The sequence below is a fragment of the Stegodyphus dumicola genome, chromosome 8 (genome assembly GCF_044657685.1).
Source record: "Stegodyphus dumicola isolate Sdum_Otavi_A_Nest chromosome 8, ASM4465768v1".
Taxonomy (NCBI): domain Eukaryota; kingdom Metazoa; phylum Arthropoda; class Arachnida; order Araneae; family Eresidae; genus Stegodyphus; species Stegodyphus dumicola.
The window spans coordinates 48,750,922-48,768,790 of record NC_140775.1 but is presented as its reverse complement, the minus strand read 5'-3'; the positions used below and the strand labels follow the sequence as shown (position 1 = coordinate 48,768,790).

The 17,869-nt window shown below is 31.5% G+C and overlaps 1 protein-coding gene across 2 annotated transcripts in view; it reads left to right on the top strand.

Annotated features, from left to right (window-relative positions):
• Positions 1-17,869, top strand: part of LOC118198385 (uncharacterized) — a 148,854-nt gene that overhangs the window by 109,812 nt on the left and 21,173 nt on the right. For both annotated transcript variants that reach the window (XM_085821826.1, XM_035370047.2), the window contains one exon: positions 9,356-9,528. In XM_085821826.1, the coding sequence (XP_085677952.1) occupies positions 9,356-9,528 (173 nt within the window). The remainder of the gene's footprint in view (positions 1-9,355; positions 9,529-17,869) is intronic.

Below are 17,869 nucleotides of genomic sequence, written 5' to 3'. Positions count from 1 at the left end.
AATTCTTTTAAAATTTTGTGATATGGTGTATCACTAAATACAGTTTTTACTGAATAAATGCTTGCATTTTTCATGCAGCCGACGGTTTTAAAATGCGTTTTTAAATCTTTGAGACATTTGTTTCTGAGATCAGGCACCAATTCAAAGAAATGGAGAAAATCTGCTCCAAGAATGGGTGTACTAACATTTGCTATAAGAAAAGTCCATGTAAACTGTCGTCTTAATTTGAAATCCAAAGAAAGTGTTTTTTGACCATAAACATGAATAGTAGAAGAATTAGCAGCGAAAAGCGTTTGTTGGGACGAATTCCGTTTTTGAGAATTATTTGCTGGAAGTAAGGACACGTCAGAGCCGGTATCGACCAAGAATGAAAGGTTTGTTCTACGGTCACGAACGAACAGGCGACGTGAAACTTGAGGCAAAGAATAAGTCGCCTCTATTCTTTGCTGGTTTCGTTTCCCTGCCATGAACAAGGTTTTGTACATTTGTCTTCTCTACATTTTTTCCCAAAACGTCTATGATACCAGCAAACAGAATAATCTCTCCTTTTGGAATTGCTTCTTTCCTTATTGTGATCTCCACGATTTGGCGAGTGACCACGAGAAAGAGAAATGCGATCAATACGTTTGTTTAATTTTTCTATTTGTTTAAATAATTCATCCTCAAAAGACTGATCGACTGTGCGAGAAACGGCACAAGTCCCTGGGGTTGGATTTACTTCTAAAATTCTGTTGGCAATTTCTGCAGCTTTATCTACAGTTAAATTGGAAACCGCTGCCAAAATAGACTGAACAGTCGAAGGCAAATGTTGAAGGAATAATTCTAACATTAAGTTATCAGGAACATTTAAAGATTCTGCTCGATGCTTCATATTTCTAATCAAATCGGAAGGTTTTCGAGAACCTAATTCTTCTCCAGATAATAATTGGCGAATTTCTTGCTGAGAAGATTCTCCTGAACGATTTATTAACTCAGTTTTGAGCTTTGTATATGGATCAATAGGGTCTGGTTTCATAAGTACTATTGATGCAATATCTGGAGGAAGATGAGCAACTACATAATTATATTTAGTAATGGATTCTGTGATAGGTTTGGGGGTGGCAAGAGCAAAGGTACTTTCACACATAATAAACCATAAAAATGGGTCTGATCGGTTATAAACCGGAATTTGGACGGCATGAACATCAGACATTGTGCAAGGTTTTTAAGCCAAAATAAAAGCAAAAATTTTAACTAAAGAAAATGAAATTAAATGATAAGTAGAAAACAGAATTATAAAATGATCTATAATTACTACTCATCTGTGATTCGGAGGATGAAAACCGATGTAATCCATTACTTCTGGTTTGGAGATCTTGAGTGATGGCTTGTAGTCAAAACCGAAAGTGCTTGAGAACTGTTCATACGGCTTGATTTAACACAGTCCAGGTTACCATTATGGTGATTTCCTGTTATGTTTTACCACCAATCCTCGAGTTCCATATCACAGATTATGTTCCTACTGCATTGATATAAATATTAACAAGACATAGCGCACAATAAAAATTAAGCTTTATTTAGGAACATCGTGCATACTCCCCGACAGCCTGCCTGTGTCGCTCTGCTCGCTACTCGTAAGAAACTTCTCCTCTAGGGTAGCCAGACTTATTGGAGGGCGCAAGGCGCGCTCCTTATCGCCATCACCACAGGGTTGTGTTTCCGAAATTCTTTATCAGCAGCGGGGGCTTTGAATTATATCAGTCGGTAAGACTTGTGTGAAGTAATTTATGGTAGTGGGAGGGACTAGGAATCCTTGAGGAATGTATGTTGTGGAGCTGTTTTTGAGTGAAACTATCTGTTTAAATTTTCTGAAAATACTAGTGAGTGGAAATTAATTAATTTCTGGCTAATTGTTGTGTCATAACGATTGAGAAATTAAGAAAAGGAAAAAAAGGAATTTTTACTGTCAAAGAGCTATTTGACAGACTAAAGATTATGAAATAGGCCCATTTTTTTAGTAACAGCATAAGTCTGAAGACAATTAGCTTTTTACATTATATACAGCTTAGTAATTACACTATGTACAAATCCTTCAACTGATAGTCATCCAACTTATACCGCCTTCTCAGGTTGAGGAACAAATTATCATATCCCTATCAGTTAAATGATTTAGATTGAGTATTTAACGCCTGCTCTTTTAAGGCAATGGTTAATAAATTGATTGGGTATTAGATTATTTTTGAGAATTTTAATAAGGAGCAAAATTTCGCATTGTAGATCTATCATATCGGTGCAAATATTTTTAATTCGTTGTATTTGATTTATTATTGTATTGTTAATTACTTTTTTGGATATGTTGGAATTAAAATGTATGAATTTGTTAGTACTGAAATTGAAGTTTCTTGTTTTGTCAAAAAGTAAAATTTTTTTGTAGTTAATGATTTGAAGATCTAGATAGTCTATGCTATTTTGTGAATTATTAGTTTTATTAAGTGTAAGACAATTTGGATAAATCTCAGAGTGTTCAATTTTATTAAAATTATTAATTGTAATAAGGTCATCAATATATCTGTAAGTGTCCTTGTAGTAATTTAATTCTTGTAATTGTAGATTTTTTTTGGAAGTTAAATTCTTTGATAAATAAAAAGATATTACAGAGTGAGGTACTGGAATGGGATCCCATTGGAAGACCTTTGACTTGTTTAAAAAGTTGATTAAGATATGAGTAATTCTACTAAAATTAATCTTAGGAGATAATATAATCAACATTTCTTTAGTAAATAAATTATATATATATATATATATAATTGCTAAAATTAGTTACTAAAATTATATATAATTACTGAAATTAATCTTAGGAGATAATATCATCAATATTTCTTTAGTTTTTTTTTTTTTTTTTTTTTTCCTTCTAAGATGTGTTTTGGGAACAGCTTTATAGCATTTATTATCTTGCTTATCTTTCAGAATCAAAATATTCCAAAGTGACCAAAATAAAAAATAGTGTCACTTTAATATATTGCAGGAGAAAATAAAAATGCTTTATTTTTATTTTATATATTAAATATAATTTCAACATATTATCTTTATTTGTATCAATGCTATTACATTGGTTAAAAAAAAAATATGTCAAAAGATTTGATCTCCAAATGAAAATTTTTGCATGCAAACTGATCTTAAAATCACCAAAATGTTGATAAGTCGCTATATTTGCCATTGCATAGTAAAAGAACACGTATCCTAAAAAGGGAAGAACTGTTTTTGATGTAATATTTTGTAAACTCTTCTCAAAAAAGAAATAATTTCGAAATGTTTACCTCTAAATCGAGACAGGGCCTCCTGTATCTCAATTATCACCTTTTATATCAAGATGTAGGAAAGCATTGAAACATTAACCCACCAAATAGATATATTTGTCAATGCATCGCAAAAAAAAAGGTATTCCTCCAAAATGTTAATTCACACTCAAAATGGCAGTCGTGAAAGTCAGATGAGTAAAATTGAGGACCATTTGTGGATTTTAACCGAAATTAAGGACTAAAAATCGTTTCCAAAAAACCTAAGTATTTTTAAGGACTGTATGAACCTTATATCCATGTTATAATCAATTTTAAAAAGAAACTTCAAATTTACGAAACACAACTTGTACATTCTTAAACTATTAAACCGCCATACACACTTACAATTCCCATTGTATTTATACGATATCCATTCTCCAGCGGAAATCTACTAAATACGTATTTGTATGTGACCCATGCTCCAGTGACAGATTGCGTAAAATGTAAAAGTACATTTCCTGAATGTACTATATTAAACTAAACTCAGTGGCGCAACAGCCCTAGTGGGCCACAGCATGCAGTGCCCTTTTTCTGCTTTCTTGGATGCCCTAGACAAATTTCTCTTGAGGACTTGGTATTCATTTTACCAACCTACTTAAAGGTTGATTCAACCTTGCCCAGCCCGAGGATTGAACCCCGGACCTGTGGTGCAGCTGTGCGATGCGCTAGCCACTTCGCTACCAGGCGGTTATGTACTGTATTAAGCTATAGTATTCTCGTATATTGGGCACTAAAAACATTAAATTAACCTACAATTTAAAGCTATTTTTACATAAACTGTAAATTATGATACAAAATGCTGTGAAAGCTACAGATTTGCATATATTGCCTTGCTTTCTTTAGTAAATAGTCAAGATGTTAAAAATATTAAACTAACCTACATTTCAAAACTATTTTTGCATAAACTGTGAAAATATGATATTAAATGTCATAAATACTGCAAATATACATGCATTGCCTTACTTTTTACGGTACATTGCCAAGAATTTACTGCAAAATACTTTCTTCAATGTTACATTAGCCTGCATAGAAATATCCTATTTTACATCAATCAAAAAATTAGGATGTCATGCTGTCCCTAACTTGAAAGCCAGTTTAATACATTTAGTAACTGAATGTGTGAGATACAAGCTGTATATATATTATAACATTATGTTTAAATTGTTATAACTGTTAGTTTTGCAACATGCATGCTTTGGATTTTACTGAAATTATTACATGCTTCATTTTTATTTTGTATTAAATATAGTATATTAATTCAGAATATGAAAATAAATATAGTACAGTAAAAGCCCAACTATCTGCCATTTAATTAATCAGAAAGCTCAAGTAGCTGGAATATTTTAGAAAAATATCCCCCCCCCAAAAGGTAAATGGGAGATTTGTAACCCCCATTATAGAGGTTGCTATAATATTAGCACATATATATTATCATTAAATAGCTTTGGAGCCAAAAATGGATAAGTATGATTTCACAACACAGGCATAGGAGTTTCACGTTGCTTTGGGGTAAACCCAGTTAATTCTAGATCAGCTAGTTTAATTTTTGTAAAAAATAGTTCAAGTCTTTTTTTTGGGGGGGGGTCATCATGTATGGTGGTTTTCTTTAGTTTGAATTTTTATTAATTCTAATTTCTAATTTTTGTTATCTCTCCTGAACTCCTCATTTCCTTGCCAGGATGCAAATTATGTTAAAGTGAAGTAGATGAAAAGAGAAAGTTGCATAGACCATGATTTCACTAGTATAACTCATGTTGCTATTTTGTCCTTCCTGCTGGTAATCTTGCCTGTTCCTATGCCTTCTGGCTGTTTATTAAAGTCTATCACCGGTGTAGGTTGCTGAGTCAACCTGTTAGTTTTAAGTAGTCCAGCACTACTCTTTGCCATTTAAAGTTGTTAAATTATTCTTAAGTTCCTAATGCAAATAGTCAGTGTTATTGTGAGCACAAAGTACGTGCATTTTTGTTAAAGACTTTAATCAAATGAAAGGGCAATTTAAACTCTTTCACTGTGTTCTGTTTCTTCATGCCTGTACAAGAAGTTGCCTGGATAATTACTAAGATCATATCTTTGCATGATAGCTAAAAGAGTTTGATCCTACAATCACATTTTGAAAAAATGATTAATATTTGTTGCCTGCCTTACATAGAACATTATATGCAGTAGGGTCGTTTCTAAGTTACAGAATGCTGGCATAAAAATTTAAAAAAAAAAAAAAAAGTACTATCTGGGACTTCATATGAAAATGGATAAACAGTGACGATGCAAGGTGAAAAACTGGGCTAAGAGATGCTAAATCCAGAATATATTCTTTCATATGCTAAATCCAGAATTTGTATTTGTTGGTAAAGAACAATCTGTTCTATTAAACTTCTGCCGGAATGACTGGTGCAAGTTTGATGACATCTCCTCCAACTTTCGTGTTTGGCAGTTTCATAATTGGATAATTTGTTTAACTGTTTAGGGCCTATGAAATATATCAGCTTTTGTATCTGAAATGCACCCCCTGAAATCTTATGTAATTTTAAGTATAGACTTTTGATATTCAATTCATTTGACATTCCTTCTAACAATGTCTTCATTTATTCTCTGTCTCCTTCCAATCAAAATACCATCATCAACAAGTATTGCTGAAATCATCAAGGAATCATTTGTTTTAAACTCGCATCTATCACATTAGGTTTAAATGAAACCTTTTCTGTTTACAAATTTTGTGGAGCAGTTATTTCAATTGAAAGGAGCTTGTTTTATTCTAAAGAGAATTCTGTAATTTTAATATTTTATTTCTATGATTAAACACTTCTGTAACTTTCATGTAAATATTTCCTTTTATGTCTCCAGACAAAAAAAGCAGCTTTTATATCAAATTGCAACATTTCAAGCTTGTTCTTAGCTGCTAGTGCAAATAGTGTTCTTAATGCTATGTTGCTTACAAGAGTATTCTGGGTTTCTTTGAAGTTTATCCTTTCTTCTTGTTGAAAATGTCTTGTAACAAATTCAGCTTTAAAACATCCATCTCCTTTGACATTAAAAATCCATTTGCTGCTTTAAATTTTCTACTTTTTGCTTCACTTTTATTCACAACTTTCCAAGTTTTATTTTTAATTAAAGGCCTTCTCTTCTTCAATACCTTATAACAATTTTTCTTTTGTCATCTCCTGATATTCATTCCTGCTAGGGCAATATTATGAAGTCTCAGTATTTTACTAGTAATTTTCTATTTCTTTTTTGTAGGTCATTCTTCATTTTCAGTTCCATATTTTCCTATTTCCGTCTTCATTTTCATTATCAGCTTATAAATTATCATCTTTCTAGTGGATATGCTTTTATCTTAAATATTTCTAAATTTTCATTCTGGTTGCCTTGCCACAAAATTCCTTTTGTATCTATACCTTTTATCTTCTCTATTTATTGAATCTATATTTTCATCAAACACAACATCTTTGGATATTTTTATTTTGTTTAGCATTTGTTTCACAACCTATAACCATTTGTTCCATATCCAACAAATATATGCTTTACACTTTGTGAATCAAACTTTGAATTGGTTTATTTAACCATGCTTATGCATTACTTCCAAAAATTTCCAATTTTGGTAAATTAGGTTTTTGTTTCTTCCATTTTTCTGCTGGTGTTAGTACTAACTGGTTCTATTGGACTATGGTTTAACAAATAAGCTGCAGTACAAAGAGCTTCTCCCCACATTCCCCCCCCCCTATTTGGAATTTTTCAGTAAGGCTCTTTTTTTTTCTAGGCAATTTCAATTCCTAGGCTTAATATATTCTTTCTGCTTTTCCATTTAATTACAATGAAAAAGAAATAGTATAATCCAAAATAATTTTTATGTTTTTGCACCAACTTTTTAAATTTTCATTTATATGTTCTCCTCCATTGCCACATCTTAATTTTGATACTTTAATATATCATTTAGCTTCTGCTACATAATATTATTGCATTAAACATTTCATGTTTATCATTTACAATTATACTTTTGCAAAATATGTAGTCATCAAGAAAAATTATAAAGCGTTCTCTTTCTGTTATCGGGACTGGATTCAGAAATGCATGTGTGTATGAATGTATGTGTTCATGTATGCGTATATATAAGTAAATGTGTGTGTACATATATATATACACACACACACACACATACATGCATATATATATATATATATATATACATTTACAAGTATTTCACAGAATCATCCTTCAGACAATCGTCAGAAATCTTCATGTCATTAGATAACAGAACAAGTTTCTTCATATTTTTATAACCAAGATATCCTAGTCTTCTGTGCCATAATATAGTTTCAGATACATTCCCCTCGGCTAAAGCACTTGCGTTCTTAAATTTCATGTCAAGAATAATAATATACAAACCATTTTCACATCTGTATACTTCTAAAACCTTTCTGCCTATTTTTTTTTATTTCTGTTTTATTATCAGAGAATTCAACTTCAACCACCATTGTTAGTGACGGCACACAATGGTAAGTTCCTACTTAGCTCTGGAACATATAAGACATCATTCAAAATACATATATCAGTTTCTACTGTACCTATTTTCTTTCTTACTGTAAACAAGTGAAATTTCTTTTTCAGTATTTTTAGAAGCCATTAACGGTTCTTCATTATTTATCATATATGACAATGAACTTGAATCAGCCACCCAACTAAATTGTTAACAGCGTTATTTGCTTCATTTACACTTAAAAATGTCCCACAAACGGGCTGGCTGCATGGGCGTTTTCGTGGTTTTCCCCATGTGTAACGTGTATACGAGCCAGTTTCCCTTAGAAAGTCCTCCACGAAGGCATCCCTCCCCTTAGGCAAATAGCCCTCAAGGCTTTGCCATAATCACGCACACACACATACACTTAAAAATGATTACACACATGTTTATTATCTGTAATAGCTTGACCTTTATTTTTCCAGAAAAAAAAAAAAAAAAACCCAATCCTTTCCATTATGATTGTTTTTCTTACATATTTTACAAAACTGTTTGTTTTGAGAAAATTCTTTTCTGCGTGAAGTAGCTAAATGCCTAGCTTTGTTACATCTGAAACACCTCTTTTCAGTTGATTTTGTTTTACTATAAAAATGATCAAAGTCGGCTAACATTTTTTAAATTAAAACATGTTTTTCCTTGCAATGGAATTTGTTTTGACATCATCTGCTTCAATTCACGCTTCTTCTGCAGTTAATCTAGCTTTTCAGTTTGCGTTTTGTTTCATGTCTAAAATGCTTTAGTTTTTTAATAAAACTTGCTTCATTTTCACTTGCAGCCATTCTACTTCTTTTAGGACATTTCAATTCACATTAATTCTTCACAAATAACTGTAAACTAGTCATCTTAACCATGATTCTGCTATTATGTTGAAAATTTTTAGTTAGATAAATTTTAATTACATTAATATATTTTAGTTTTATACATTTTATTCTTGCACTGAATCACATCACACCATATAACTCAGAATCAAAACATATTACACGAAAGTTCTATAAACATTAATCTCTGTTACCATTCACTCAGAAAAAACAACTGTTGCCATTTATATTGTACATAAATAATTATTGAAATAAAAATTAACCCTAAACAGTATATACATGTATTCAAAAATCATGGGAGGTATGCATATGCCAAAAATACAAGGATGTCAAAAACACAAAAATTATGCTCTACTGAAATTTATTATGCAAATAATCAGAAAGTACTAAAAAATTTTATAAACATTCAAAATCTTCAGTCTTTATCAAGAAATTAATGAAAATATGACAGCTTGGTGCACTCTGTAGTCATATGATTTATAGGCTAGACTCTTTTCACCCCCATTCATTTTTCAATGGCTTAACTTTTTGTTTCGTAATAGTCTGCTGAGTTTTACATAAGACTGAAACAATTCTGAATGGTATTATTTAACTGAACTTGCATCATTAATAAACCTTATTCAGAATCAAGGTGACACTATTAAAATTAATATATTGAAAATAAATTTATTATGTTTTATTATTGACAATTTAATATTTAATAATTGCAGAAAAATGTAAATGATCTACTTTTGGATGAAGATGAAGGTAATTCAAGGCTTTCTCTTCCATCTCAGTCTAGTATGGCTGGTAATGCGCCATTTCGGAGGTTCTCAGAAACGGGATTAAATCCACCCTTCATATCGAATGGACATAATTCCGAAGCGGAACATGTAAAAAAAATGTGAGTTTATTTTTTTAATATTCGATACTTTCTCTACAGTTTATAATTGTACTATTAAAAATTAAGCCCTGAGATAATACACTTTATTATTTTTAATACCTGCAAGTATCTGAAATAGTTAGGACCGTGTCCATTCATGTATTAAAAAAATCTGGATTATGGCGGTACTGTGAACCAAGTACATATTAACCAAAATGTAATGGATGAATTTTATTTCTCAATTATTGTATTTTATTTTGGATATGATTGTTCAATTAAGGAAGTACAGCTTTTTTATTCCATAAAACAAATTACAAAACACACATTTTTAATCAAAATAAATCAATGAAATTATTTTTTATTTGCCTGAACATACAAAACATATTATGTCAACTAAAATAAAGCAATGAAATGAAGTTTGTTTTTATTGTACTAAATTGTCATCAATAAGCACTAATGATGACTCTAAACCTATATACATTGCATAAGTATTCTGTTATTAAAGTTTACAGGCTACATGTTTATGAATATTATAGGCCAGTCTTCATGTCATGCAAAATTATATAATAGTTTCTGAGAAATGCATGCATTGTACTGTATTAACCTTTTATATTGTATAAATATAAAAATTAAAGCCACGACTACATAAGTAACAAGTTAATTTTGCTTGGCCTGTGAAGATAAATAATCTGGATAACTGTAATTCTACTGTATTTGGAAGTTATATTTTTTCCTTCAAAACATTGTAACTCTATTTATTATAGCATAATATTCATTATAACAGTAATAAGCAACTGTTTCTTTTTTACTGTCATGTTATAAGTTGCTGCAGATACATACATAGTTTTTTAATATTAATAAAAATCTAAATATGGTATATCATAATACATTTGGAATATCTTAGAAGCGTGACTTTCACTAATGAACCTAAAATTTGTAAATATACTGCTATGTGTTGTTACATTACTTGCATGTGGGCATTTCTTATATTGTATGTGGACATTTTATTGTATTGAAATGCATGTATATATCAGTGTTATGATTCCTACTACTTCAAATACATATTAAACTCAGGATTATGGAAGTCACTCAGTAATTTGTGACATATGTGCAGACAATAAGTGGCAGGATAACATCAACAGTTAAATTTGAAAGTATGAATTATTTTAGCCTAGGAGATGTGTATTTATTGGTCAATTGCAAGTAGTTTAGCGAAGAATAAATTTTAGGCTGAAGGGAAAATGGAGTTCATGCGAGAATATTATCGCTATGATTTTCTATGATTATAAAGTGGGATTAAATCAAGAAGAATGAGTTCAGTGTCTACAGTTAGCATTTGGAACTGAAGATCCATCTCAGGCTACTGTATTGTATTCAGATGGTTTACAGAATTTCACAAAGCTCTCAACTCTCTTCAGGATGAAGAACACACAGGAAGGCCATTGTCAACAGTAATTCCGGGTAATGTGTCTGCCACAACAAAAAATGTCAACAGATGATAATTGCCACACTTACCAAATGATAAAGAAGGAACTTAATATTGGATCTATCATATATAAAATTATTCATGAAAAATTGCATATGAAAAATCTAGTTTGCCATTTGATTCCCCATAATCTAATTAAGCACCAAAAAGAGGAACATGTCAGAATCACTAAAGAAACCCTTAAATTACAGAAAAAATTGTGGCCACCACATTATTTCTAAAATCATAACAGATGATGAAATGTGCATCATTTTTTGGCATTCCAACACATCAAGAGTAAATTATGGGTCTTTGAAGATGATCCCATGCACACAGTGGTGAAAAGACAGGAAAAAGTAATGTATGCCATTTCTTTTAGAAGTACAGGACTGGTTAAAGCCATTAATAGAAGACAGTCACAGCTAACTTGTATACCACTAAGTGTCTTCCAGAATTTCTTCAAGCACTGAACATTAGAGGGCTCATGCTCCACCATGACAATCCATCGTCTCATTCAGCAAGATTGACAGTTGAGTTTGTTGAACGAAAACACATCAAAGTGATAAAACATCCATCCTATTCATCCAACCTAGCTAAGTGTTTCTTTTGGCATTTTTTTAATCTAAAAGAGAACTTACATAGATGTTGTTTTCATTCCGAAGATGGGATCAGTGAGGGTATAAATGCATTTTTTTCATCGATTCCAAGAAGTGAATGGTTGGAGGCACTTGATGTTTGAAAAATTTGTCTACAGAAGTGCACTGATGCTGGAGGACGCTGCTTTGAACTTTCCTAAAATTTCATAACTATAACTGTAAAAACCTACATGTATCTAAAAAGTGACTTTCGTAGATGTTATGCTAAATTGCCTATGAAATGCCAAAACAGATATATGATATCAGATATGCAAAAGCAGAATTATAGAAAATTTGGCATATTCTGCCTCGGACTTTGATGAGTTATTAATTATAGACTAAAATTTTAAAAGTGAATTAAAAATATTCGGAAGTAACTGAGGAAGTAATTTTTCAGCAATATATAAAAGTCAAATTATTGAAAAGAACTTTTTAATAAAATCCAGTGCTTAAAATTGAGGAAAAAAAGGGGATGTCATTTTTTTTAATTCATTAAATTCTTTTTGAAATTCATTTGATTAATTTTTTTTTTTTTTTGCTTTAGGAATTGTTTTAAGCATTCTTCCATATTTATAAGATAAATTTTAAATTCCATTATACCATTTGCTCTTTAACTTGTAAAGCATTGTTCTGTGTAATGAAATTTATAAATCACATGAGTAAAACTGTTTAGATCAAAAATGAAAGCTGAGATCATTGGTTTATAACCAAATCTATAAATTTTGTAACTGCTTCCAGATATCTGTTGGTATTATTTAAGACAGAAATGTTTTGAATTTAAGCTGTAAAAATTTCAATTAATTTTTAGATTCTTTTATCAATTATACATATTGAAATTGCTTGGATCTTCATTATATACTGCTCTGAACTGCTGCAATTTTCTAATGTTGGCAGAAATATAAGTGGCAAAAAAAAGTTAACTGTAAAGTTTCTTAATTTAAAAAATACATACATTGTAATTCCTAAATTATAAATATGACACTACATGTACAATTACATTTACAATTTGCTTCTGTGCAAGATTGCCCGAGGATAAAAGTTTTTGTTCAAATTGCCAACATTTGTTTTCAATGCGACGTGTTAATTTTTTCACTAAGTATGAATATTATTATAATCCTTATAATTAATTTTCTACTACTCCCTTTTTTAGTTTTTATTAAGATTTAAGGAATATAATTGTATCTCTCGATATATATATCTTTTTTAAGCAGACTTCATTGTATTAATATATTGTTGAAAGTAGGTATATAAATATAGCATGTTTCCTTTAAGTGCTTTTGTTTGTAAATACAGACTGAATTTTGGATTTTTACTTTTATACATGCTTATGCTATTAACCTTATGCTTGTTGTGTTTTGATAAATCATAACCATTCAAATTTTTACTTAATTTAACAAAAAGATGTTCTTTTCACTGAAATAGATATAATATTTTATTTAATTTATTGCATACCTACATAGTATTGAACCATTTACGAAGCTGATATACATCTTGCACTTTTCATTTGTGGGGAGAAATATTCTTTATTACTTATTTGTTGTATAATAATTATTTGAAATTTATCTTTGCTTTCATTTATGCCTAAAAAATAATTGTTTAAATTATTGCATTGCATAATTCATTACATCTATTCTAGCAGCAGTGAATTTGTTCAGAAATTTTCCATTCACATTTCATTTTGAAATTACATACAGTGTATTACTTTTTGTTTTATGTTCTTACAATTATACTTGTACACAAAATACTTCTTAAGCTTTCAGTCTGCATATTGAGTTACATACCAAATTAACCTTATGCTTGTGTCCAGTTTTAAAATATATATTTTTTTTTTCTTTTTTTATACTTTGGTTGAGAGCTGCTTTATAGTACTGCTTCTTAAAGATGGGTCATTTGCATCAGATCATTTCTTGAAACTCGTAGTCTTGCTCAGTTGTACCTTTAAGTACCTGAATTATATCTTAATTTACCTTATATAAGTATAGATTATAAAGATTGTTGCTCTTGCTTAAGATCCTAAGTTATCATTTATTACGTACAGACTGTTCAAGATAAACAATGTGACTATAATAATATGAGCCTAAAGAATTGACCAATGTATTATGTCATAACTAATATTGAAAGTGTCTGCCTCTTTCTTGGTTATAGCTGCCAACTCAATGCTCCATGTCTACAAATATCTCAGATATGGTTGATGGGTCATTTGCTCTTATATGCTTTTTCAGTCATCTGAATTATATGTGGTGCATTAGATTACATTTTTCCCTTCCACATGTTATGAAAGAAATCTGAGGTATTAAGATATGGAAACCTGTCTGAGTTTGTAGAAACTGTTACAACTACCGTAAATCTTTTAATTTACAAATGATTATTTCCAGCCCACCAGAGTAACTTGTAATATTTTAATATGGACCTACATTCCTTCATGGTTGTCCGTACAAAGGAAAAATTATGAACATTCTGCGGGCTCTGGAAATGCTTTGATTTCCACAACTACATAGAAAAATGGTTTATGTTTTATTTGATAGATCAAGGTATACTCTTCAAAACACAATAATTTTGTAATTTGATAAATGGAGTTACGGTTCAGCACAGCAGAATGATAAATTTGGCAGCAATCATGGTAATTTTGATCATGCTATGCACATGCACAATGAGTGGCCATGAATTTCCACTCCCACGTATTCTCACCTGTTGCAGAGATGAGCAAAACCGCTTCTTTAAGGGATCTGATCGAAACCATTTGCTCACTGAAGTGATGCTGTTCTTTTTATACTGCTCACTAACAATGTTCTTGACAAATGCGCTTAGAACAGGTTTGGATCGAGAGCAGTGTGCAAAAATGGAGGAAAAGCAGAAAGAATTCCTGAAATCAACTGAACCAAACCGCTCACTCCCTGAACCGATTTCTTTCAACTGTACTTTTGAGATTTCCTAAAAACACCTTTCTAGATAGAACACCAATAAAATTCTGAAATAAATGCCAAAAGTTAAAAAATAATGAAAATTAAATTCACTTTTATTAAAGATTACTGTATTTAACGGCATATAAAAGCGTTATCACATTAGCTGTTTGTTGCCGGAACAAAACGTTTGCAGCAACAGTTCTAAGAAACGGCCTTTGGCGAAATGCATAATAATAAATCCATAAATTTCCAATGTTTCAATGTGTAGCATTTACAGTAAAAGTATAGTTTCTAATGTATTTATAATCCAAAAAGTATTTCATTAATAACAAGAAAATAATGGACAAATTTAATGAGTATTCTCATTATTACGTAAGCTATGCTTTTCTTTTTTTATGCATCTTTTATGCTGTTTAAACTGAGTCACTGATTATGCAATTAACAATTTAAAAGATAAGTAATTAGGAGAAAAGCCGTGCATATACAAACAGATTTTAAAAAATTATTCAACTTAAATTTAAGAAATAAAATTCTATTATATAACAGTGATAATACACGATCAGCACGAAATACAACAAATTTGGCAAACTTTTGGCGATGAACAATTTGTAAACAAATCCAAACTGCAAGAACGTCGTAAAATACTGTCAACTCTGAAATTTCCACGATTATATATTTAATGAATATATACACATTTAAAAAATGACTCAGGCAGTTGTATTACAACAAAACAGCAATAATTAAATCAACCTCTATTTCCACCGTCCATCACTTCACAGTGAGAGCCATCGCCATATTGAAATTTACCCGTGATCCTTCAGAAGCAGAACTTTCGTCTGATTGGTTGAACGTTCGAGGAACACGTCTCCAGCCGGAACATTTTTGGATAAATTTTAAAATGTTGCTCGTAGCCGAGTCAGGTTCCTCCTAGCTAGACGAAACATTTCTCGGAAGCCTGCCGCTTAAAGCTGTGCTACTAAAATCTCGTTTGTCGGAATTGTCCCGGGTAAGCGCGCGTGTCCATAGAAGTGATAGGGCCATAAGACGCACTGGCATATAAGATACACCCTTATTTAGAAGGCCACACACAAGGAAAAAAAGTTTCAATAGTCTGTACGACAGCACGGCTCTACAATAACTTAAAATGCGATTTCTTTTATTTCTCATGTTTCATAAAAGCCAAATAAACAATCATTGAATACAATTACCAAACATATTTTTATTAAGGAAAATTACCGAAATGCCTTGCTGAAATTACTGAAATGCTGCTGGTGGACCGAAATGCCTTGCTGCTGCTCTGTTTCTGTGCACTTTGGCATAGTTTAACACTCCTAGTTTATGCTGAATTGTATAGCTTAATCTCTTATTTCCTGTAGTCATATTTTCCAGGGTATTTTTTTAAACAAATAATTTTAAGCTCCAATACCGACACGTTTATACAGAGTAGCACCGATACCGACACGTGTGTCGGCTGAGTCAAAGAAAGTCTATGTAAAGAAGGAAAGGCTCCATAGACGTAATGTGACCGTCGAACCTGTTCGAACTTCGACATCAGCTTCAAGCTTTGCCACTTTTTGGCGACAGATATTTCACGCATGTGCAAAATAATTAAGACAGATGTAGAAAAAGTTATATGTGCCTAGACCTTTATCCGGGCTAAAAATAGCATTTAGTATTGAAAGTTAACCTGTGTCCTTCACGTATAAGACCCAGGTAACTTTTTTGAGACCAAATTTAGGAAAAAAAAGTGCATCTTATATGCCGTCAAATACGATACATTATTTTATTATTATAATCAGAGCGGGGAGATGGTAGGGAAAATGATCGACCTCCTGGAATTTTAAAGACTCCGGCTCTGACTCCCTCATATATATATATATGTAAACTTAATATAAAAGAAGTAATAGATGCTATAGGGAGAAACTAATGGCATAGCAAATTATTTATTTAAATTAGCATTTATTATAAAATGGAAAAACTGGTATTAGTAATTTCTAAGAAACAGTATAGCTTCAGCAGGATCTCCTTTGTTAGAGGGCCATAGATCTGATTGGATAAACTTCAGAGCTCAGAAGTCTCTTTCCACACTGACTTGAATAGGTGGAAAAGCTGTTACTGTTACTACTAGTATAGCTTCAGCAGGATCTCCTTTGTTAGAGGGCCATAGATCTGATTGGATAAACTTCAAAGCTGAGAAGTCTCTTTCCACACTGACTTGAATAGGTGGAAAAACTGTTACTATTACTACTTCTTGTAACTTTTCAGGATAGATTTTTATAAGATCTTAAAGAGGTATCTTGCAAGTGCAATCATATTTCTCTATTTCTTCAGAGGCCGTGTAGAAATCTTGTTTGTATTTTTTCATTTTTATATCTAAAGGTACTTGGTCCTTTATTTTCATTCGCTTTCTTTGCCTTAACCTTTTCAATATTATCCAAATATTTCTCAAAATCTAATGTTAAATACTGAGTTGCAATGTCTGCAGTATGACTGTCCTGATCTGAATACTCATTGTTCTGAAAATAATTTCATTCTTAATGAAAGCTCATAGATGGCTTTCTCTGCTTTTTTTATTTGTTTGTCATCCAACAAAATTCGGTGATTTGGATCTACATATATTGAACTCAGCAAGACCTCATCGTCTAGCAAACTATTTTCTCTTTTCTTCATTGAAGAAATGATTCCTTCTGCAATAAACCCTCCATTTCAGAAGGAACAAGCATCACATTCTTCCATTTTCACCTCCTGTTAATTCTTCAGATTGTAGCTTTTTCTTTGTGGCTATACACAGTATAAAAAGTTTGCAATTATAAAGTATAAAGAGTTTCCAATTCTGCAAGATCATTCCACAGTCTTTCTGTTAGTGAAACATTAGGGGTATCTACTTTTTCTAAAAATGTTCTTAATTCTGATGATAACTTAATTCTAACATTCTATATCGTCAAATATGTACGTCTCCATCACGTTGCTTGATCAATAATTGCTCCTTTTCCTGCTTGCTTCCTAAAAATGGCATCGATTTTGAGAGTTCTTGCTGCTACTGCTGCTTATCTAAATTTATCAGTGAGATTTGTAACTATGTAGAGTCATTAGGTTTTCTTTTTATGCAGGAAACGTTAGAAATGAGCTATGCCCTCGCCGTGACTCTTGAATATCTCCTCAGACCTCTTGAATATGTGCGTAGTGTGCTGGCCGTTACACCAAGAAGGCATGCTAAGAAGGCAAGAGAAATAAATACCTTATATACTCCCCCTTTTAAAGGGCGACTAGGGATTACTGAACCCTAGTCGCCAAATCCTGGCAGTGGAAATTCATCATCCACCACCTTTTTTAGTTCAGATGCCACTGAACTAAAAAAG